At 42.5% G+C, this 24,158-nt stretch overlaps 1 protein-coding gene across 8 annotated transcripts in view; it reads left to right on the top strand.

Annotated features, from left to right (window-relative positions):
* The first annotated feature begins 391 nt into the window (after positions 1–391).
* The window catches only part of NF1 (neurofibromin 1), a 1,379,374-nt gene continuing 1,355,607 nt past the window's right edge, over positions 392–24,158 (top strand). For 6 of the 8 annotated variants that reach the window (XM_069226659.1, XM_069226655.1, XM_069226657.1 and 3 more), the window contains exon 1: positions 392–662. In XM_069226659.1, the coding sequence (XP_069082760.1) occupies positions 603–662 (60 nt within the window). In that variant the 5' untranslated portion in view covers positions 392–602. The remainder of the gene's footprint in view (positions 663–24,158) is intronic. The other 2 variants (XM_069226658.1, XM_069226654.1) reach the window with 1 other exon arrangement.

Raw genomic sequence — 24,158 nt, 5'->3', positions numbered from 1 at the left:
AAGATGTGCATGGTGTAGGGTTGGTGCGCGTATGGTTTACATTAGTATGATATTGTGTATAGGGGTGCTGCTATGTGTATTATAGTTCATGTGTTTTGCAGGGAGATGCCAGATGTGTTGTGATGCAAGGGACTGGCGCTGTAGTGTTTTGAATGCATAATTTACGTTCTGTGCAGGTTGATGTGTGTGTTCTGTGTGTGTGTACATGACAGGTTCTGTCCCTGGAGGGTGCGCGCACGGGCGCATGCGCGTGTGTGAGAGATACAGGGTCTATGCATGGTGCGCTGTCAACCCCTCCTCCCTTCCCTGCACCGAGGCATGGGCTATGACATCACCAAGCTCTGCTCTCTCCTTTTCATTAATGAAAGCCCCCCTCCTTTCGTCCCCCTCCAGCGCATGCGTCCTGGCGGCGGAGTGGAAAAGGCTGAGGCTTCCGGTCGGGTGTCATGGCGGCTCCGCTGTGATGGCTGCCGAAGGGAGAGCAAGCAGCAGGGAGGAGGAGGAGGCGGAGGAGGCTTAGAGAGCCGCGGTCCACGGGATAGCGCTGAGCACGGACAGGAAGCGCGGCCACAGGAGCCCGGAGGGCGGGTGGGCGCCCGGACATGGCGGCTCACAAGCCGGTGGAGTGGGTGCAGGCCGTGATGAACAGGTTCGATGACCAGGTAAAGGAGGGTCTGGGCTAGGGTTGCTCGCAGAGTCTGACTAAGGATGATGCGCTACTGTATCACTGTGACCATGCAACCCTTCCCTGAGCTGCTGTCACCTATACAACACGGGCCTGAGCTTGCCTTCGCCTTCATCCTTCTGTTTCGCCTAATGCATCTATACTGTCTGCATCTTCTGTGCTGACTGCTTCGGTTCTAGTGCATGTCATCCATTGCCCCATGTGTATTTATCCCTGTTCGTTCTGGCCTATGTTCACGTTCTCGTCCGTCCTGAATGCGCCCTTTCCTTTAAACGTTTTATGTTTGCGCATCGTATTCACATGTTTCTCCCAGAGCATCTCCTTAGCATCTCTACCTATAAATCCCGCCCTCTCAGACCTGTTTTTTTTTAATTTCCCGTGTGTATTGCTCCCCTCTTAGTGCTCTCCCATCTCGTGAACACCCTCCCGCCCCCATATGCACATCTACAACCCCTTCTGTGTGATCTCTCCGTGCACACCCTCATTATCATGCCCTCCTGCATGTTTGAACTATGCATACTCACTTCTTGTGTCCTCATGTTTTTTCTCCGTCCTTTTGGTTTTGCGTGCGTGCATGCATCCTTCCATGCTCTGTTATCGTCATATATTCCCACGTGCATTGCCTTGTGCTCTCAGAGCATCGCCAGTTGTACCCCCGTGGTCTTAACTCTGTTATGCCATACTAAACTTCCCCACAACAAGTTATTGACCCCCTCATGTGTATGCTACTCGGTCCCAGCCAGCGCCTAGCCCCTTCCGACCAGTGTTTACGTCTGTCACCAAACCCAATCACTGCAGCTCGCGCCCTGTTCTCCTGTTTTGTAGCCTCCCTTGAACTCTCCAGTTTCTTGCGCTTGTCCACCCGTTCCCACCTAACACATTTGACTCCGTGCTCTCTATCCCCGAATAGCCTTACTGTATATACTTCATTGGTGTACATCACTGGGCTTGGGCTTTGCTGCCTTACATTCATCGCTTCTATCCCAGCGGTGGCTGCCGTTCCACTTATGTCACAGATATGCTAGCCGCCCCGCATAGCGTTTTGCATGCGGGTTTCGTTTGTGCTATCCCTTAATTTTGGTGTTGCTGGGTTGCTGCATCTCTACGGACTTGCCTTGGATTTTTCACCACTCCTCCCATGCATTGCGGGGCTTGCCTTGCCTTCGGGCTCTCCTTCTCCATCCATATTTTCCCTTGTTTATGTTTAGGCGTAATTTCCTCTCCAGTTTGCATCGCTGGACCATGCTTGACCATCCCCTCACCACCCTCAGCAGAAATGCTATTTTTTGTTTTTACATATGCAGCTGTTAATCCTTTAGCATTAACATCTGGGTTTTACTTTCTCGCTAAACCGTATTGTTGGGCGCAAAGTTGCTACCATTTACATTTTAACTTCGTGAGAAGGTGAATTATATGTTTTATTTTCCTCCTCCTTTCATTGCTTATGTATTCCTGCCCAGTTCTCTTATTCCAGTTGGTGGCTGTGACACTCAATCAAACCAAATTAGCAATCCCCGTGCTTCCTCATTGTATTGTCTGGCACCGTTGCCCCATGTTACCACGTGCATCTTCCCTGCTTCATACTTACATCGTTGATCCTGGGTGTTTTTATTTGTTCCTGACTTTAAAGGCACACTTGGTCCAAAGACATCCGTCTTTCCATCAGTCTGACACGATTTTCTTTCTTGCGGTTTTGCTTGATAATTGTCTTTTTTTGGAGCTGTTGTTTCGCTGCCTTCTTTAATTTGCAGCGTTTCCCGTTAGTCAGTTCCCTTCTTCCTAGTTTGGATAGACTTGGGCATTCACATTTTCTAACTTAAAAAAGTTTCCCATTTCACCTGCGCCATAAACCCTCTTGTAGCGGCTGTACATGATTGCATATTTCTTTATTCTGCCCTCTCTTGTGTTTGCCTCTTGCCCACCCACCCACTCTGGTTACACTTGTAAATATTTGGCTGTCTTTTATCTTCCGTTTTAACCACCTTGTTTGTGAGATGCCTACTAATTATCTTTTAATTCGTTTTGGTATTCCTACATTTTGATTTTGGTTGCAACTCTATATTCCGTACCGCTATTCCTTGTTGAAATCAATTCCATTTTAGTCTTCGTTATTGCCTTGAGCCTTTTTGGATGATGCGAAATTGTAATATTGTTGCAGAAGTTGTTCCCCGCCCGTATCATGTAAGATATGTGTTGTCGCCTATTGGTAACAATGCAGCTTTTGTCTGATTCTGTCAAGGTTGTATTACTGACTGCAGTGGCTCCAATCCTTGCTACATTTTGGTCTGCTACGTATGCTTTGGTTTCCCACTTGTCTTCTCACGTGACCATGGTTAGACTTCAGCTTTTGTTTCTTAAACCTGGGATTGCCCTGCATCATCTGCAAGTTTGTTTCACAGTCTGTGGTTGGCTGTGAAGTGTGGTTACATCCTCAGCTAAATAAAGTTTGTGCTAAAGAAGCTTAAACACCTAGTTTCGTCTCTCCTGAGTTGCTTAACAGTGTTCCTCCAGTGTTGACTTGCGGTTGCTGCTATAAACATCATATTGTGTATGATTATCCTCCCCTTGACTTGTTTAGTGTTGATTTTCTTCAGTGTGATCTTCTCTGGCCTGACTGAAGGCAGTGTTGCAGGCTAGAAAGAGTGGTTCAAAATTAAATGTACAAGCACCAATGACTTATCTCCTGTTGCCCCCCTTCTCTTTGTTTCCTTCTTGTGTGAGTTGAACTGTTTTCATCCATCCTCAAAGCTTAGTACTTTTTGTAGGAGAGTGTTTTCCTTTCTGCTCCAAAATGATAGTTTGCGCAGACTGGGTTGGGTTGTGTGTAACAAGTAGACTTTTAGTTGTGGCTTTTATGCTTTCACATTGGTCTTGTGTTGTGTGGTTTTTTTTTTTTTTTTTTTTTTTTCCATGGAAATAAATCCTGCTAGTTGGGAGGGAAGGATATAACAACCTATCCAGAATCTTTTGTGAGTTTTTATTGAATGAGCATGGTGGGTTATGTATGAATAAGGTAAAACAAATTAGCTCATGTGCCACCAATACTGGAACTTCGTTAGTGGCTCATTCATTTTGTTTTCTCTGTAAAATGTGGAATAAGATAGGTCCTGATGGCAGATTTGTCTGGTCTGCCCATTCACTGCCTGACGTTTCTGAGCTGCCAGTCGCTGCTTGGTTTTCAACTTCATATTTCCTTTTCCCACTTGTCATTTGTCTTTTGGTGGAAGGCTTCCTTCTAGCATACCTTTATAGCTTGCTCTACAAATTAAAATTTTAGAACAAACAGAATAATTGAACATATAGTTTATTGGGATTTGGGGCACGGCCGAGATCCCACCATATTACTCCTTAATAAACTGTGAGTTACTGTAATAAAACAAGACTGGCTTGGTGGAAAGTATACGATCTAATTCATTATGTAGCCTGCTTTTTCTTGCTAATAGTAGCATTCAGTTGCATTTAAGTTGCATCCACTTGGTGGTACTTTTAAGAGATGTATTGGAAATAATGTAATTTCCGTTGGAGTTGAAGGAAACATCGAGCACACTAACCGCTTTTTGCAAGGGGGGTATCCATTTGTTAAAAACATTAACTGCGTGGAAGTGAAAATCGCCATGAACTTAACGTACACAAAATCCTTAATTTAACCTTTGAGTCGGCCCTTGCTGTTCTGCGGTAAAGTCGGTATAGATTTGTAACCAGTTTGCCCATGTTGTTCAGGGCACTATTTTTTTTTTTTTTTTTTTTTTTTTTTTTTTTTAGTGTCGAGTGCGCAAAGCGATGTCCCTGGTGTAATCTCTCTGTGGGCTTTTACCGACGTCCATGTCGTGCCCATCAGTTTTGTTGGGTTGTGGGTTTACCTTTTAAAATTTGCTTGATTTAATTAGTGAAAGGCATGCATACGTCATGCCTTTTCTGATGCTTAGCCCGCCTCAAGTGCACCGGCCAACTACTGAAAACATGAGGTTTCATGTTTTCGGTATGGGTTCTGGACTACTTTTCCTCTTTATTTCGTAGGCAGCATAAACTTGCTGGGCAATGGTCGAACACTTTGCATGACATCAACCCTGTTACATGGATAATTGCACTTTTGCCGATGTGTTTCACTGCAAGCAAACTTCTGTTTCCTTATGTGTGTCTGTTTTGCGCTCATGGCAGCCGTCGGCTCGCTTATGTGAAACTGTTTTACTTTTCAGTTTCAGTTTATGTGGCAAGAAATGTCCGGCCAGGAGTTTACAACGCTAATAGCTTTAACACGAGCAAAACCAAGACCCATTACTTTGCAAATGCTTGTTTCTTTTGCCCTTGTTCAGGAATTGTACATGATAACTTGTTATAAGTAAAGAACGATCTTTTGGAAATGACATTTCATGTCGGTATGCCTGTGAGATAGTACGGAACAAGTGTATTGTTTTCAGGTGTGCCCCCCCCACCCTCAATCTCTTTTTTTTTTCATTTAATTCAGTGTTCTAACCCTATTGCAAGACTGCAGTTCGCATACAAGAGTATGCCATTTTTGAACCTCAAACAAAATCAAGTCAGTGCATGGAGTCCCATATTTTGGCGTTCTTTGTGAAAAGTACACCATCCGTGATATAGTAGTCTTTAATAACTATCAGGGGTGTGGAATTCCTACAGCCTGACGCTCAAGGACAACAAGTTTTCATGTTTATTTTGTCCCTGAGACGAGCGGCCCTGCAGCACTGACCCCTTGGTTGCTAGTTTACAGTACCACATTATGGAGCAGGGAAAGGAGTATTTTCTACAGTTGAGGTAATGTTTGCGTCCATATGTTAATGCTGTTTGAACTTGTACTTCTGGTTCAATAATGCAAATCCTTCATTAGGGTGAGCATACTAAATAAATGTTGTATGCTCAGACTGCACTACTGACAGTGGTTCCAGTAAAAATGTGTACACAAGTTTGCAAAGTTTAACAATATGAGGCCACGTATAATGCTCCCAGAATTCTCTTTGAGATGCAAATTTGCAGAAGCTTGAAAGCAAGATTGATGTTGATTCTTTAGTTACAAAATAAAATGTTCACAAAAAATGCAACTAGGAAAAAAGTTTTGTTAAACTACTGTGAAATTTTAGGTACCATTCCTTTGAAGCATCATTTAGTAGAATGAGTTGATATATGCTAGTATTTCCCAAAAATATTCAAAATGGAAAATCAGTGTATCCACTTTCAACAAGATTATGGGAAACATGAAAATAAACAAGCATTGCCAAAGCCAATAGCTCTGACATTGGTGGTCAGTCGTTTTGTTTTTTTCACTGTGTCTTGTTTTGACATGGCTTTTGCAAAACTTTATTTTTGTTGGAGCTGCAGGCCCTCCCCATTGGAACAAACATTGTCCAAAAGTAAAATATTTTTCGGTTTCAAAAAGCACACATTGCCACAGTAGTTCCTGGCACTGAACAAAACTACTTTGTGTGCCAATATGCTCCTTGCGAAAGAGCAAAATGCTGTCACTCACACTGAGTCAGCCGATAGATGGAGAGAGAGATAGAATTTTAATAAAAACAAAAGGTCTTGGTTAACACCATATCTAATTAGGGGCCTGATTCTTGAAGAAAATCACAAAAGTGCACCCATGGTGTATGTCTTTGTATTATTACAGATTTACATATTTCATTCATTCATAAGAATTTATAATAGTAGACCAGGGAATCTTATTACTAGAAAATATTTGTGAGCTGTATTTTAGCATGAGCAAATGTGCATGTGTAGTTTTGTTCATATGAAAATCTATTGCTCATTTACAAGTTCACGTTACCACCAACCACTTTTTCCTCAACCCTGGAAGAGTTTTACTTCTGCTTGTCAGGATTAAATTTCCAACCTTTCTCAGTATAGGAAAAGAGAAGGACTGGTAAAAACCCTTAAAACGTGCAAGTTAGTAGGTTTGCAAAGACTCAAACGGGCATTCCATCCCTGAAACTATTGCTTGCCACTACATCCAGCCCCAGTAAGTAGATCTGTGAAAAGGTGTTTTACGTATTTCATGAATTCACCAGAATTTATAATAGTAGATCAGGAAATCGTACTCCTAGAAAATATGTGTGAACTGTACTTTAGCATGAGCAAATGTGCAGTTTGCTCATGTGAACATCTGTTGAGCATTTACAAGTTCACTTTTCCCTCCAACCAATTTTTCCTCAACCCTGGAAGAGTTTTACTTCTGCTTGTCAGGATTAAATTTCCAACCTTTCTCAGTATAGGAAAAGGAAAGAGAAGGACTGGTAAAAACCCTTAAAACGTGCAAGTTAGTAGGTTTGCAAAGACTCAAAAGGGCATTCCATCCTTGAAACTATTGCTTGCCGCTACATCCAGCCCCAGTAAGTAGAGCTGTGAAAAGGTGGCATAATAAGGAAATTGCTAGTATTCAAGCCATATTATAGTATTAGCCCTGGCATAATCAGAGAGGCTATTGTCAGAGCTCTTCTGTAATGAGATTGCTGCCATAAGTTGTCACTGCACTACATAGCACCAAAGGTACAAGAATATTTTTTTACAGGGTAAGCAGATTTATGAAGCAACCTGTCCCGTGGACAAGGAGATATTTGATTAGATTCCGCACCCCTGAACTATGCTGCTTGAAACTTGCACGAGATAATCAACCTAATTATAATTGAACTGTTGTATATTTAATTTGTTGTGCTTTCATCCTGACCACTTTAGAAGTTTTAGGGAACAGTACAATAAATCGCACTATAATTTCTTAAAAAAACATTTCCCTGAAGGCAAATACATGTGCAGGTCATAGTCATTGTGATTTGTCTTGGACTCAGAGTGGCACTGGTGCAATTTGGGGAACTGTCACTTACTGACTTTTTGTGCACATTCCTGGTAGAACAGACTATGTAGTCTTTGTCAATAGTTCTTAGAGTGAAAATTATTTCCAAAGATTCTGGTGTCAGATGAAAGAAGGTGGTATAAGTAAAATCAATGAATGAATATATCTGATGTAATGTTGAGTTACTTACCATTAATACCCCTATTAGGGGTTCTCCTTGTCCTAGCCCATAAGGTTTGACCCCCCTGCCCAATGGGAATAGCACTGAAGTCCTCCTTCTATTTTATTTAACTTAAAAAATACACATATATATATAATGCGCTCCCTCCTGCCTCCTTCTGTTATGTTACTAAGTTGTGCGTGACAAGGTGCAACAGGGAGGGAGCGAAGAGGACTGGGACAAGGAGGACCCCTAACCGGGCTAATGAAGATGACCTGTAAGTAACCGACCGGGCTAATGAAGATGACCTGTAAATAACGGACCATTACTCCCTAATGGGGTCCTCCTCATCCCAGTCCTAACCCATGAGGCAGTAACCAAGCCCCAGGAAGCCAAGGCTGCATCAAAAGGTAGTATGCAAAATATGTTTATTAAACAGAAAATGGAACAGCTGCAGACAAAAAACAGCTGATCCAAAGTGGCTATCAAGCTCCCCCACAGAGATGCAATAGTGAGTAAGTGACGTATGTGGGGATGACCAGTAGGCCAGCTGGCAAATTTCCAATAGGGAACCCCCCCACCTTAGCCGACTACCAGACCAACTCTGCATTCTCCAAAGGCTCAAAGGGGGCACCCTGCAAAACAATGGACAAGTCTTAAGAAGGAGCCATCCGGTGGACTAGGGGCCTCTGCAGCCTGAAACTCTGAAGCAACCTCAACACCAGCGGAGACAAGTAGCCAGAAAAAGAGCGACCAGCCCAAATATCAGCCCACTGAGCAGAAAGAGTGCTAGTGGTTAAGCCTTTCAGAAACCCATCTCACAAAAAATTCAAGATCTTAAAGAGATCAGTACGAGCAGGATCCTCAGACCTAGCTCTGCACCAGTTAGAGAAAGACCCCCCCCCCCCAGTGATTTGTATAGGATTGCACGGTAAACTGCTTTTGAGAAGAATGAATCTCCAATGCAACTTGGGATTAACAGCACAACTGAACCAAACCTACCTATTCAAAATCCCAGCCGTCCGACACAAACGAGAGGCTATCTGGTGTGAAATCAGAGGAAACTGAAGAGGAGAGTTGCTGCGAGGAAGAACAAAAACCTGACCCCTTGGCCAGTGCATGAAGGAGGGTAAACCGTTGACGGCAGGCCAATAAGATGCAGTGAGGACCACATGAGCCTGTTCCACCTGAACTTTCTGAAGCACCCTGGGCAGGATTCGAATTGGAGGAAAAGCATACAGTAACTCTTGTGGCCATGGGATTGATAGAGTATATACCGCCCAGGCTAGAGGAGACAGAAATTGTGTGCGAAAGTGATAACACTGGGCATTGCCTGGGGAGGCACACAGATCTAGCCAAGGAACTCCGAACTGCTGACACACCTGGAGGAACAGGGGTTGAGCCAAGTGGTACTTCACTGAGGATGGTAACTTCCTGCTGAGACTTATGGAGCAGAAATTCATCCACACCCCAACCCCTCCCGGATGTACACCGCCCTTAGATCCAGGGCATTCTTCTCTGCCCATGCACATATTTGGGATAAATCTGATTGAGGGACCTGCACTGTGTGACCCCTTGCCTTTTCAGTTAAGCCTGTGCAACTTGATTCTCCGTCCGGATCACAGCATTCTGACCCTGCAAGTGCTCCTAAAAAAACATCCAAGGCCCTCATCACTGCCATGAGTTCCCTCCAATTTTATGACTGCTGTCTCTCCCATGGAGACCAAGGAGCCCCCCTCTCCAGGTGATTCAAAACAGCACTCCAGCCTCACTCTCTGGCACCTTTCGTCAAGAGGACTGTGGAAGGAAGCTGAAATAGGACAGATTGCCCCGAACCAACCAACAAGACAGATCCAGAGAATTCTGATCCAAGAAAGAGATCATGATGCTATAGTCCTTGGAACTGGGATCCCAGTGACTGAGGGTGTGATTTACAATGGGCTTCAAATGAAAGGGAGCACAGCAGTGGAAGCTGTCATTAATCCTTGCACTCTCAACCAGAACCTTGCAGAACTGTGAACAAGTCCTTCACCGCCATCTGGAGAGAAAGGACTCAGTAGTCTGGAAGAAATGTAGGAGCCAGCGGAGTATGTAGACAAGCTCCGGTAAACGTCTTCATCTGGGAAGGAATAAGGTGAGATTTTGGAAGATTCACCAGATCAAAGTCACCCAAGACTCCGAGCACCAACACCACATCTTGTTGTGCTTTTTGGAAAGATCAGTTAATAACCAACCACCCAGATAAGGATAAAGAACAACACATTTCAAAAGCAAGAAATCAACAAAGGGAGCTTCATGGTACCTGGGGAGAGGTAGCTAGGTCGAATGGGAGGACTTGAAACTGGAAGTGCTGTCCAGAGACCTCGAGCCTTGGGAACAACTGACTCTCCACATGAACTGGCATGTAAAACAATGGTGTCCCAGAGATCCAGTGCGGCCACAAAGTCTCCCTTCATCAGGAGAGTAATGATTGAGGAGACACCATTCAGAATTTTCCACCAACTGATACTTGTTCAAGGACCGGAGATTGAGGATTCGCTGAAAGAAACAGTCTAGTTTTGGAACTAAAAACAGGGTTGCGTAGAACGTCAAACCTTGCTGACCCACCTGCACCATTGCATGCTTTTTCAAGAGCAGAACGATGCGCACCGTGAGACCTTGCAACTGCACAGGATCCTTTGGAGAAGGAGTAGCTCTGAAACGAGGAGGGGGAGTGTGATCTTTGAATCAAATCTGATAACCATGTTTCACTACCAAAAGGACCAAGTCGTGGGTCACCTCTCTTCCTTTTGGAAGAAATTCCCTGAGTCGATCTCCCACTGCCACAATAGTCACTTTTGTTGCTGGACAGCAGGGAGACTGGAGGAAGAGCGTCAGGCTTTAGTATAGAAGGCATGCCCTCGACCATGGGCCCGTCTTCAAAATGGGCACCGATCAAGGGACTGAAAAACCCCTCTTCGGAAACCCAGCTGTTTTTTTACCCACCCCTTATTTAAATGGGAGCAGGCTCTTTTTCTTCTCTGAAGCCTTCTCAACCATGTCCATTGAGTTCTAGACCAAACAGCTTTGAGCCCAAAAAAGGCAGTTTACAAATCCAGGAGCGTTGGCTCACCTTGAGCTTCCAAGACTTCAACCACGAGGACTGTGTGCCTAAAATGGAAGCACCAGCTGCAGAAGTTGAGGCCCAGAAACAGCTTCTGACAAAAACTGAGATCACAGTTCCATATTGGCCAGTAGGGTCTGTAGGATCCTCTTGAGCCTGGAGGCAAGTAAACGATGCATGAAAACCCTTCAGAAGAGCCTGCGTGGCATATACCGCATAAGTACTTTTGACGGATCCCATAGTTAGAGTCCACATAAGCACACTTCAAAGAAGACTTAACCTTCTTATCTGCCAGGTCACCGAGGACACGTATCTTCAGAGGCCAAAGAGGAAGAGGAGGACATGGAGGCCATAATTGTATTAACCTTTGGGGTCTGAGAGAACTGCTCTTCAAAACAAACCTCCAAAAAATACCACATGGGGAGAAGGTGAGGAATAGCTGCTTTATCAATATCTTTCCACTCTTTATGCAGCATATTCTGAAGGACGTCAAGGAAAGGCAAGCAGTCAAAAGTAGAAGTATTCTATTGCGCCAAAAAGTTATCTTTAGCCAAGACTGGGGTGGCAAACCCCAACTAGTTTCTAATATGTGACAAGACCTCTTTAAATTGTTCAGACTAAATGTAGCTGCCCTTACAGCCTTCTTCATCTTCTGCCTCATCATCCAAATGCTGACGTTTGGCAGGGAAATCCTTGTCCTTTTTAATGCAGTATCTACATCCTCTTTAATTAAGGACTGCAAATCTTCCCTTGAGATGTGCTACAGTTCCTCATCATCCTCCTGTCAGGAGGCTGGAAATGCTTCTGCTTTTCCAGCTGTTTAGCCATACCAATAGCATCACCACAAGGATTACTAGGAAGTACCAGGATGCGCTACCGCAGCACCTTTTTCTTCTTGTTTTTGTAGGCTTCAACAGACATCCGAATCTCTTCATGCGAGACCCAGTTGCCCATTCACTTAACATCTTTCCCTGGTGCTGAGTGTCTATGGAGACACAAGCAAGGGCTTATGAAGCTGTAATGCTGGCCCTTCTCCACCTGCATCTCTGATGCGACTGCAGCTCCCTGCCCCAGCTCAGCACATTAGCAGGGAGGGCATCCGAAGTTGGTCCCAAAACATTGCAGCACGCTCAAGCAGCACAGAGCCAGCGACAACACGGCAAGACAGTGTGCCGTACGTATTGACAAATTAAGCACCCAAAAGCATACTTTAATAACAAATGTATTCACAAAAACAATATGCAGCAAAAAAACAAAAGTATATCCGAAAGGCAACAAGTGTACTCACCTGCGCAGACAGGAAATAAAACAGGAGGCAGGGGCAGGAGTCAATATATATAAAACATTTTTTACTACTCCTGTCGTAGGGAGGGTCAGACCTCATGGGTTAGGACTGGAACGAGGAGGACCCCAGGAGGGGGTAATTATGTTTTTGTAGGTTATATGTTGAATTTGTGACATGGCTCTACACCTAGATTTCAGTACTTTCAGAAGCGCTAGCCCTAAAATATTGCTGTGTACCTTACAAAATGGATAAAATACCCTGCTCGCTGTCGCAGTTGGGATTGAGATGTCAGCCAGGGTTACTGAAGTACTTAGGCATGTGGAGACCCGCAACCTCCGCAAGGAACTCAGTGCCATTCTGATGGAAAATGGCATTCTTTATAATGGGCAGATTAGACTTATTTGAAATGTTTATGCTTAGGTGTTTACATGTCCCACAGGAGATGATAGTAATATAACCCAATCAGATATTCAGAAAATTAAATAGCTTCATGACAACTTTTGTGTTAGCTGGGTCACACCCGTGAATCAAGTTTGCGATGCTCAGAATTCCCTACAAGCAGGGCAGACTGGCCTGCCTTCCGAGTTCTGGTGGGCTACTATCTGGCTTCCCAGCTGCATTGTTTATGTGAATGTTGTCAGATGAAATTAATAGGGATAAGTTATTTCTGTCTGGCTTTGGTGGATGTAAAAGATTTAAAGCAAATCTGCCCAGTAAGGGGAGTTGACGAGCACTTGAATCATCCTTTTTTGATGGACTCTGGTGTGACATGTGCCATAGGATCATGGAAAGTTCTGGAAATGCAAGAATTATAGGGTCCCAATTCCCATTCTTTCACAGGACCCAGGTGACTCCAAAGAAACTCAATAGATTATTATTTTTTTTACGTTTGAGCTCGTATATTCAAAGCTGATTTTATACATACTGGCAATAGAAAAATACTGGGAAGCAATATTGGAAAGGGTGGGGTGGGTGGCGTGGTAGGAAAGCGAGTGGATCACTATCTTTTGGGTCTCTACGAAATAAAAAGCCTCCGGAAAGGAAAAATGAAGAAGTAGGTGGCGACCTATACAATTCTCTTTCTGGGTTATGATGGAAGAATCTGGATTCCACCCAGGGTACCAGAGAAACAAATCTTACAGACGTTTGGTAAGGGTAGCAGAAGTGAAAGAGGAGAAGGAGAACTACATCTTTGCTGTCTACACAAACTTTTGCATGAGTCGGGTATGGAAGTAACTGAGGACAGAGCCCAGTGGGACACCAAAGGAGGAAGAGAAAGAGACTGTGTTCCACGAGAAGGAGTTGGACAGGGTCGAGATTGGAGAATAACCCGTAAAGGATAGATCCAGAATCCAAGTCCTGAACTGGACAATGTTGATAACATTTTTGTAGGCAAATTGAACTGGAAGATTCTTTGTAGTTTCTGGGCCAGGTACAAAATCTGTTTTAGCAAGGAATAAGTTTCAGAATGGAAGAAAGCTGGTGATGTCCATAGTGTTGCAGTGCTTTCTTCAGAGAAAGGAAATAAGCATTAGAAAATGTTGAAAAAGCGGAACAGAGTTAGCTGAGGTGAGGGATGTTGATAAAGAAATGGACATGACAGACATAGTGAATGTCAAATCTGAACTAAAAGTAAGGGATCAGAAAGACAAGGGGCTCCATAATCACTGGTAAAGAATGTATACATTTAATTTTCAGACGTCGAAATAAAGGAAGAATTTATGATGAAGTTGATAAACGAAAGAGGTAAGGAAATAACGAATAATTCAGTTATTATGAGGAACAAATACTAGTTTCAGTGCTAAGTCGAGTGAGTCGGTGTATTCCCTAGAAGAGGGACAGCAATTTGATTGAGCATTGAAGAGGGGCCTCTGAGGTGAGAGTTGGAAGTAGTAATAAGGAATCAAGTTAATTTTTCTTTGCTACAGTGAGTAGAAGCCAGCATTGGCGTTATCACTGTAAAGCATGCAAATGCAGTCATGTAAAAAATCTTCTCACACTATTTGTGCCCTTTTCTCTGCATACCCTGAGGCCACAGGAGACTTGTTGGTTTGGCCATGTGCTTGTTTTCCCCAGTGAGGCACTCTATTTGAACTGGTCGTGTGCTTGATGTGCCAAAGGACTCAAGCTGTAACTCAGTGATGAGGCCCAACACTTTGAAACCACCCTGGAGTTGCCTGTGTTGTTGTTCAGATGGGAGATGTCTTACCCGTTCTGGTTGGGCTGTTGTAGCAGAACCGAGGATGACTTGCATGTAGTTGGTCCCTGTCCATAGTGTTACAGTGAACAAAAAAAGATAGACTACTCATCACTTTCTTTTGTGGTCAATGCTGATGCCCCTTTAATGGCAGAATGAGTGCCTGAAGTGCACCAAGATAGAAATTTGTCCCTGCTATTGTAGCTGATGTGGTCCTGCTGTGGCGCATTCTGAGCTTAAAGCTGTGGTTTTTGGTTTTGACTGTGTTATGGCAACTGGTGCCATTTATGTGGATCATCCTGTGCTGACAGCTGTTATTGTTGCCACAATTGTAGATTTGTCTATGGTATGGTAAGATATGGTATGGCTACAGCTCTGGTCACCGCTACAGTGATTTTAGCTGTGGTCACTACTCTGGTCCTTACTGCAGTTGCAGCTGTGGTTGAAGTTGTTGCTGCAGCAGTTGCTGTGCTATTTTATTTGTGTAGGGGGCTGTAGTATAAATTGTCATTGAAACTCTGACCCCTGCTGCCCTTTCAACTGTTGTTGCTGTCTCTTCTCTTACTGCAAGAGCAGGAACCACAGAAGTAACAACAGTTGCCAGTAACACAAGAATGTCAACAATGACCATGGTTGTTACCACAGTATGGACAACAGTAACAACTAAGGCCTTTGCTGTTGTAATTGAATTCATGTAGTGCTTACTACCCCTGACAAAGCACTGCAGTGATTTTTGGTGAGTAGCATACTACCCTGGAGCCCAAAATGGGTTAGTGGTGTACTAGTATAGGGAAATATAATTAGTTAAATAGAGTAGTGGGCATGTGATTTTGTTAGTTGTATTTAATAGGGTAAAGGAGGTAAGAGTCTAGACCGTGTTATTTAAGAGAACATAGTAGTAAAAAGTAGTAGAATGATGGTTGGGATGACTCAAAGGAGGGACAGAGGAGGGAGGAGTCTATAAAGGGCTTTTAGGCTGATAAACGAAGAAGAATGAGGTGTGGGCGTAGTCAAATGAAGGCTAGAGTAGGAAATAGCCTCAAAAGGGTTATTAGGAAGATCACAGTAGTACAACGATGTTTGGGATGAGTCAAAGTAGAGGATATATTGAGAGAGGTATAGGATGAGATATGTAGTAGTGCATTGGAGAGAGTTGAAGGCCTTTTTTATTTGTTTCTACAGTAGGAGTAAAGTAATTAATATATAGATGAATAACTACATAGAAAGGTATACATGTATATGGAAAATAATGAAGAAATATACAGTTGTATTATATAAAGTCCCATATTTGTATGTATGGATAAATAGTTGGCAACTCACTTTCTGTTTCTGTACATAAAGTTAATTTATTTGTATCATTATTTTTTGGAATTGTATGTATTTTCAGTTTTATTTATATTGTATTCAATATTTTTCCCAATATTTCAATAGTGGCGCATTTATAAGTACAGTTAAGATTATATTTACATAGTCTGTTAAATCAGAAACCCATAAGCATCTAATTAAATAACATATATAAACTATGCAGTGATCTATATCCATGTTAAGCATAAATTATATGTATTTAACCATAAGTAATATGTGCATTTGTTAAGCAGACCTATAAGAATATCAATATTCTTTTAAATGTAAGTAAAATATATATTTGTATAAAGGAATGCACATATCCAAATGCATACATATAATCAAATTATACACGTCTACATACATGGGCATATGATGTGCATTTGTGTTTTGAGTATGGTGATCATGTAGAAAGATCCAACTCTTGAGTAGTTTTCTGAAGATATGATGGTAATCTGGAGCTTATGTTTGAGGGTAGTGAATTCCGTAGTTTAGCTGCTTGAACAAGAAATATGTACCGCCCATGTTTTTTTTTTATTTTTTTTTTTTATATATTTTTTTTATATATATATTTTTTTCTCTTCCTTGTATGCTGGGGTTTTGAGGCGAGGTGCCAAACTGGAGCGGTTGTTCCTTTGTTGTATGTATTTGATTTTATTCCTGTTGAAAAATGCTCCTGTTCCATGTTTTGTTGGTGATCGATAGCAGCTTGATGGTGAATCTTCTGTCAGACAGTACCCATTGTAAGGCCCTTAAAGCAGGGGAGATGGTGGGGTTGGGCTTTACATGTAGGAGTATTTTAATAGCAGAGCTCTGAATTTGTTGTAGTCTTTCCATAGTTCATAAAAAATAATCCGTGTTCGAGGCCATTGGCATAATCAAGTTCATACAGTACAAGAGAGATAGTAGCTTGGATCTTGTGTGGAAATCCTAGGTGGGGGAAGATGCATTGCAGAGTTTTCATAGTAATGAGGCTTGATCTTGCTAACTTATCCACTTCAGCATTCATTGATGGCTTGGAGTCCGTAGTAATTTCAGGGTTTCTTACTTCCTTGGATACTTTAGAAAGTGGTTCCAGGTCGCCAGGCGTGGAGCGGGTCATCATTTTCCCATTCGCCACATGAGTATTTCAGTTTTGGATGCCTTCAGTTTGCTCAGCAGCAGCCTTGGACGCATTGAGTTTGATAAACGGTTCTGAAGATTTGAGTTTCCAATGTATTTGAGGTTTTCTAGCTTAAGAAGTATTTGTGTATCAACTGTGCAATTTTATAGCATTTGAGCTGAAATTCATTTATCATTGCTAGTAATGATTTAATGTAGATGTTGAAAAGCATGGGTGAGGTGTTAGAGCCTGAGGGATCCCTGCTTCTGTGAAGTGCGGTTTGGATGAGAAAGGGGGAGTATGGATGACATTTATTTTGTTTTGAAGGTAGGATGTGATCCAGTTGAGAGCAGTCCCCTTTATGTTGACTTCGTGGAGTCTCTGGGTTAGAATGTCACAATGAACTGTCAAAGGCAGCTGAAAGATCCAAGAGAAGTAGTGCAGCGACCCCATTCTGAACTACTGTGTTTTGAGGTCATCCCAGATGCCAATGAGGGTAGATTCTGTGCCTCTTCTTGGACAGAATCCTGTCTGGAAGTTGGAAAGTATGGAGTTATCTTCAATGAATTGTGACATCTGAGTGAATGCTGCTCTTTCTATCAGTTTACCCAGGAAAGATCCATTTGTAATCATTCTGTAGTCGTTTGGGTCATGTGGGTCCAAGTTTGTTTTGTTTAATAATGGGCGTAAATATGCGTTCTTTAATTCTCCTGGAAAGACTCCTATTATTAAATAATTATTTTTGATTGTTCTGACAAGTGTGGCAGCAGAGTTAGATAAATAGAATGTTCTTGAAGATTTGTGATGAACAAGGGTCAGAAGGGCAGCCAGCTGGCCTAGTTGTTTTGAGAAGATCCATAAATTCAGTTTCTGCTAGTTGTTTGAAGGAATGCAGAGGGCTGGGTTAGCCTACTGTTGGAAGGGATTATTGGAAAGGGGTTGGTGCTTTTCCTTTGTTTTTGAATAGGAGTCCTTCATTTGTACTTGGTTGTGTAATGATTTGCCAGTAAACCCTTGAGAAATGGGATGAGTTCCTTTTGTGCACTTAGGTTTACGAAATGTAGTGAGAATTTTAGAAAGTTCTTTTTTTTTTTTTTCACCCTTACCATTTTGAATTCAGTTTGAATAATGCCTTTTTAGCTTTTTTGATTGTTGAGTTATATATTCTATTAAGTTTGCGTAGGTGTAGTTTGTCTTGATTGTTATGTTTTGAGCCAAGAGCGTTGCAGTGCTCAATTTGTTGTTTAACTTTTTTTTAGTTCTGCATTCATCCAAGGTGCATGTTTTCTTTTGTCCTGATTTGTTGTTCTTAGTGGTATTAGGATAGCAATAGCTTCCTAGAGCCACTCATAAAGTGTTTGAACTGACTTTATTGTGCCAAGATCTGTGTTGGATGTTAGTTGTGTTTCTAAGTATTCAAAATTGAGTTTGTTCCACAGACTATATGTGGTTGCATGTAAGGTGGCCTTTGGCGTTGTGATTTATGGTGTTTTGTGTTTGAAAGCTACCAAATGGTAGTCCAACCATGTGATTGGAGTAATCCTTTAAAATTTCACTAGTTCTAAATTCGTATAAATGACATCTATGGTGTGTGGGTTTGTAGATTATCGGATGTAGGTTCAGTGTGTTTAGGCCAGTGATAGTTCTTTGATCGGGCGTATTGGATCTGTGAAGCCATTTGTTTAGGTTACCAAGGATGCATCAGTTGGAGTGCAGTGCCATAAGGTTTGAAACTGTGTCTAAAAACATCTCTGGAAATATTGCATTGCTAGGTGGTGTTCTGTAAAGCAGCAGGAGGTTATTGGAGGAAGTTGGCATAGAGTTGCATCTGGTGACAAGAGCCTCAACCTTCTGTGGAACGTTGCCAGCTTTAGTGAGATCTATTGTTTCCTTGACGATAACAGCTAGTCCAACTCCTCTTTTGCTTATGCAATTTTGTGGGACAGTTTCATAGCCTGGAGCAATGGCTTTATGCAGCACTGGAGCCATGCCATGTTTACACCATAATTAGTTTATAGGGTGTAGGTCAGGTTGTGTCACAGCAGGGGCGGCTTCTCTATGAGAGCGCTGGAGTGTCTCCCCACTTAAATGCCCCCTGAAAAACCCCAGAAAATTAAAAGGTAATGAAGTTTAATTCATTACCATTTTATTTTTCGTCGCCAACCTGTCCTGAACAGTGTTAGGACAGGGCGGGACCTTCAGATGGGCATCATTGTTGGGTTGCTTGTGTACTAGTTAATAGTGTGCATGTCACTTGTCCAGCCATCTTGCGAGGACCAGCCTGAAATGCCCACTGTAAACCTCTCAACCCATTTGTCATAGACAGCTGGGTTGAGATGCTACACAGGCCTCCAGTGTCCTTTGCAGCACCAAGAGGACACTCTCTCCAATCCTGGCGCTTCTCTCATGCAGTTTAACAGCATGAGCGCAGTGCCAGAATTGGTTAAAGGAGTTAGTTGGGGACCTGGAACTGAAGTCCTGAGAAGAGGAGGGCCTGAGTGAGGAGGACATGTCTGCAGCAAGTACGGTAAGTAACTTTTTATTTATTTAATTTGTGTATTTATTTAATTCTGTATTGAATTTATTTTATGCAATCCCACCCCTTGCCCGCCCCTCCATTCACCATACTTACCAGCCACCACTGTGTGCCAGTGATAAGGTCGTAGAAGTGGTGTTGTGTTGTGTTGTGTTTTTTTTTTTTTTTTTTTTTTTTTTTTTTTAAGAGAGTGAGCATTTTATTAGGCAGTCTAGAGATTTTGTGAGTAGTAATATTTGAACTAGCAGTTATATTATTAGTGTTGGGATTAACTATATTGGGATAGCAATAGTGTTTGTGTGTATCAAAATCTTCGTCAATCAGGCTTTGAAGGCTTTTTATTGGGTCTGTGTGTAGGTGTTGGACGTAGTGAGTTTTGTTTTTGTAGGGTAGTCTTGTGGTGTAATAGAAAAAGATGTAAAGTTGTGAAGAGTGGCATGTTTGGGTCTATTTAGGGTGGAATGTGCATGGGTTAGGAGTGGTGGAGCATGTGGGTCATGTTTTAAGGCTTTAAATTGTGTAATGCATAAGAAGCAGGTGAGTAAGTTGAGTAAGTGTTGTGCTGAAGTGTTTGTGGTCTTTTTTTTATTTTTATTTTTTTATATATTTTGTGATGGGACGTAGAATGAAATTGTGTGCTGTTGTCCCTGGGTTGCTGACAACTGTTGTTGTCCCTGCTATGATTGCACCTGTGATGAAATTCTCTACTGGATATAGATTACTGTTTGTGTTTATTAATTAAGTATATACTGGTTGTCCTGTTCTTCCTTCTGTTAGATGGCTCTTGTTTATGTTGACGTGTTTTGGATTTGAATGTTATTTAATATGAACCTTAGAACAGTTACACAAGGATGTTGTATGCATAGAAATCTGTGCTGCTTATTTGGACCAGATAAAAGTATGACAAGAGGCCGACCTATGAATTACACTAGCCCCAATATCAGGCATTTGTTTGCTGTGTCACACAGTAAGATCATTTTAATGAGACTTTGGTTTACCATTTGAACTACCTTGATGAGAGTGACTGGGTGAGTGGGATACATTTCTAGTCATATGAAGTCCTGGTGTATCTGTCCTGAGGGTGCCTGTTAAATGATGTTGACAGTCGAATCTCATTCATGTAGTGTCAGCCCTCTGTCTTGGAAGCTTGAAAAGTATTTGGCAGAAGTTGGATGAATGATTACATGTAAGGAATTCTAGCATTCCTGAAGAGACGAGATCCGATTAAATAAGAGGAAGAAAACATTATTTTTTTGGTAGTCCGTCCAGAGTGGAGAACATTATTGTATATGTCCCTTACCTCTCTTGGAGTTGCAGGGTAAACCCTATACTTGAACATGGTTGAATCTGTGCCACGTTCATGGTGCCGGCTGTGGTGGTTTCTGCAGTTGTCCCTGTTATGGAGTCCGCTCTGGTTGCTGCTGTAATGACGAGGCCAGATGGGGTGACAAAGCATTTGTAGTGGCTGCTGCCAAGTACTGGAATACCACCCCCCTTGATTTTTAGGAAGGAACAGAACTTTTGGGTTTTAAGAAAGCAGTTGAAAACCTGGCATTTTCCTCAGTAGTTTTGCTCCTTTTTCTTTCTGTCATGCTTCTTTACCACTCTCCTATTGTTGCTCAGTGCTTCAATGCTACGGCCGGAATGCGCTCTACAAATACGGATACGTACCTACATTCATACAACTGTTGTTGCTGTAGTGGTAGTTGGGGTTGCAGTACTCCCTCCAATTGTGTTTGCTGCTGTGTAATTGCAGCTTCTCTTGTCCTGTTGTCTTTGCCATACTTACAGCTGTAGTTGCTTCTATTGTTCCTATCATGGTGGTCTCTATGGTGATTACTGTGTTCCCTTGTGTTGAAGTGCTCACCACTGCTGTAGCCCTTACTTTACTTGCAATTATTGTTACATTTTGTCGATGTTTCTGTAGTAGTGGCTGTGGTCTCATCCGTTGTGGATAAATATATTTTTCCTCTGTGTTGCTATGGTAGCTGTGCCTGCTGTGGTGGTAGCTGTGGTCCATGGTGTGTTCCCTGCACTGCTTGCACTTGTTGCTGCTGTAGTGACAGATGGGATTGATTCTGTGATCACAGTTGTGCTTGCTGCTGTGGCCACAGCAGTTGTGGCTGCTCTTGTTCCTGCTGACCCCACAGCTGTGATCTTTGCTGTGGCCACAGCTATGGTTGCTGCTGTTGTCTATGTTGTGGTAGCAGCTCTGGATGCTACTTTGGTCCCTATTATATTGGAAACTGTTGGCACTGCTATGGTTCTTTGCTGTGCTTGCAACTATAGGCAAAGATGTGGTCTTGCTGTTGTGGCTCCTATTGCTGATGCTCATTTTTGAAGTAGTGAAAATAGTTGTGATTGCTGTTGATGATGCCACAGTGGTACTGTTGTGGCAACTGCTCTTGTTGCATCTTTGATCACTGCTCTGGTTGCTGGTCTCATTACAGCTGTGGTTCCTGCTGTGTATGTAGCTGTTGCTGCTGTGGTGGTAGCTGTTGTTACTGTTAACCATGCTGTGATTACAAAGGTGGGCGCTGCTATAGTCTGTATCTTAATGGTAGCTATTTCTGCTATAATTTCTGCTTTGGAATGAAAGGCCCATGACTTGGGAATGTGTATTGACATTGCAGAAGGAATTTGAGGCTTCATGTGTATGCACGTGTAGCAAAATAAATAGTCAACACTGCACTTATTATCCGCTTTACATAGTGTGTTGATACAAGTGCCTAGATGCTACAGTGTATAGAGTCGCAGTACACACTCCAAAAATGAACAGTTGATTCATTTTTAGGTTAAGCATAGCGGTCAGCAAGCGCTGCTTTTCGACCTGTTGTAATCTATTCTGTCAGCTTTAACCACGCCCATCTCACACCCATCACCATTGTTTGTTCCTCGGCCTGCCGTCCAAAAATCCCTTGATGTCATTGGTAAATGCTTTACGTTTGTCCCGCCGTAAGGTTATTTTGTTACGTCTTGCAGACTGACCCTGTTACATAGACTATTGCACAATTGCCGATATACTTTAGCAAGTGTGAACTGCTTTTTTCTTTCCCCTTCGCACTCCACAGCGCTTTGAAGTTTTATAGAGCGCGAATTTGATCGGTGGTATTAGACCACTTGTCACATTGTTCATACTGTCACCGAATCTGAGTCATTTCAATTTTGCTTTTGTTTCTCCCCTTCGCACTCCATGGCTGTTCAAAATCCCTTGTAATTTGTAAATGCCTTACGCAAAAACCACAGAAATCATCAAAGCAGCTCCCCCCAGCACAGTGGGAGAGTCGATTCTACAATATTTGCAGTACTCGGGGAAACTCGCCCCATAATGCTTTGCTAGGCATTCCTTTTACAAAACATTTTTGTCCACAACTCAGCTTGTGGTGCTCCTAAGGCAATGGGACCACCACCAAAACGTTCAACACAAGGTGCTCTAACTAATCATCTCTGGGTCACCACTCTAAGTTAGTGGGGACCCCAAAATAATAACTCCTCCCACCATTCAGTGTCTTTTTAATCTCTCTCATGGCTGGAACTTTTTATGGGAGTAGTTTGTGTTTCAAGGGCCTTGTTTGTTATATCAGTGCAGTAGGCGGGCTAGCCCTGAAAATGTGTCATGCACTATACCCTCTAGGGGCTAAATATATGGTCACACTGCATTACTATCTGCCATTCTGTTTTCATGTGGTTATGCTGGCTTGGGGCCAACTATATGGTTACATGACCATGTTTCGTATAAATGCTATTTTAATTGTGGTGTCCTCTAGGGGCTGTTCTTAGCATTACAGTCGACATATTACAATATTTGTGGCATTTAGAAACTCACCCATAATGCTTTGCAGGACATTCCTTTTATAAAACAGTTTTGGTCATTATTCAGCATGTGACCACCTTCAAAACTTCCCCCGCAACCTGCTCTTTCTGTCTCGATCATCTCTTGGCCCCCAACGTAGGTTAGTGGGGACCCCAAAATTATAACCCCTCCCACCATTCAGTGTCCCTTAAACTCTTATGGCTCCACACGTTTGTTTTACATCTTGGAGTAGTTTGTGCTTTAAGGGCCTTGTTTGAAATAATATTCCAGTAGACCTGCTATCCCCTTAGTTATATGCAAGGCCACTAGAATTATGTGGTAAAGATAACCAAATTATGTGGCAAAAAAAGTCCAGTTATTTGTTAACAGCGCCAACGAACTCCAGCAAATGCAAGACCTACTGCATTGAAAATGCTTGTTGGAGTGATGGTGATGGAACGTTACAGTGCTTCCATTGTCTCCCCGATCAGATGTTTTAACCAAGGGGAAAGAGGGAATGAATGCAGCAAGTGCTGATATGTTTCTTTGCAGGTTTATCAGTAAGGAAGAAGGCGGCATCACCGTAGCATTTATTATAATGATAATCTGGTCCACAAAGATGTTGGAAATTCAAGGAAGGAGTCCTTGTTATAAGAAATGTAGTTAGGGATATGTTTGCAGTTAAACATAAGGAGAGGTGCTTGTTTCAGTCCTTGTTTGGTGGAGGGCTCTACAAAGAGGTACCAGATGTGGGGTATTTAGAAACTGCAGGGTAAAAATTTGTAATGGACCGTCTCTGAAGTCTGTAGATAACTAGCAGTGGGGCAGTGTTTTGTCTGTTTTTTTAACACACTGACTGGGAAGTTGTTGAAAGGAGCAGAGTGAAAAATGTGGTCATAGACTAAGAGCCTGATTTAGATCTTGCGTATGGAATACTCTGTTGCAGATGTGCCAGATATCCCATCCACTGTATTACGATCTCCATAGGATTTGTGACGGAGTATTCTTCTCCGCCAAGATCTAAATCAGGCCCTAAGTGCGAGAGATGTAATTACTTATTCTTGTATGTTCGTCACTCCATCAATAAAGGGATGGCTCTAAATACTACAGGGGATATTAGTTTTCTGACTCATGCTCTGATACTGTGTTTT

Source organism: Pleurodeles waltl, chromosome 3_2, assembly GCF_031143425.1.
Source record: "Pleurodeles waltl isolate 20211129_DDA chromosome 3_2, aPleWal1.hap1.20221129, whole genome shotgun sequence".
Classification (NCBI taxonomy): Eukaryota; Metazoa; Chordata; class Amphibia; order Caudata; family Salamandridae; genus Pleurodeles; species Pleurodeles waltl.
The sequence above is the reverse complement of the archived record's forward strand: the minus strand, read 5'-3'. Positions and strand labels throughout refer to the sequence as shown.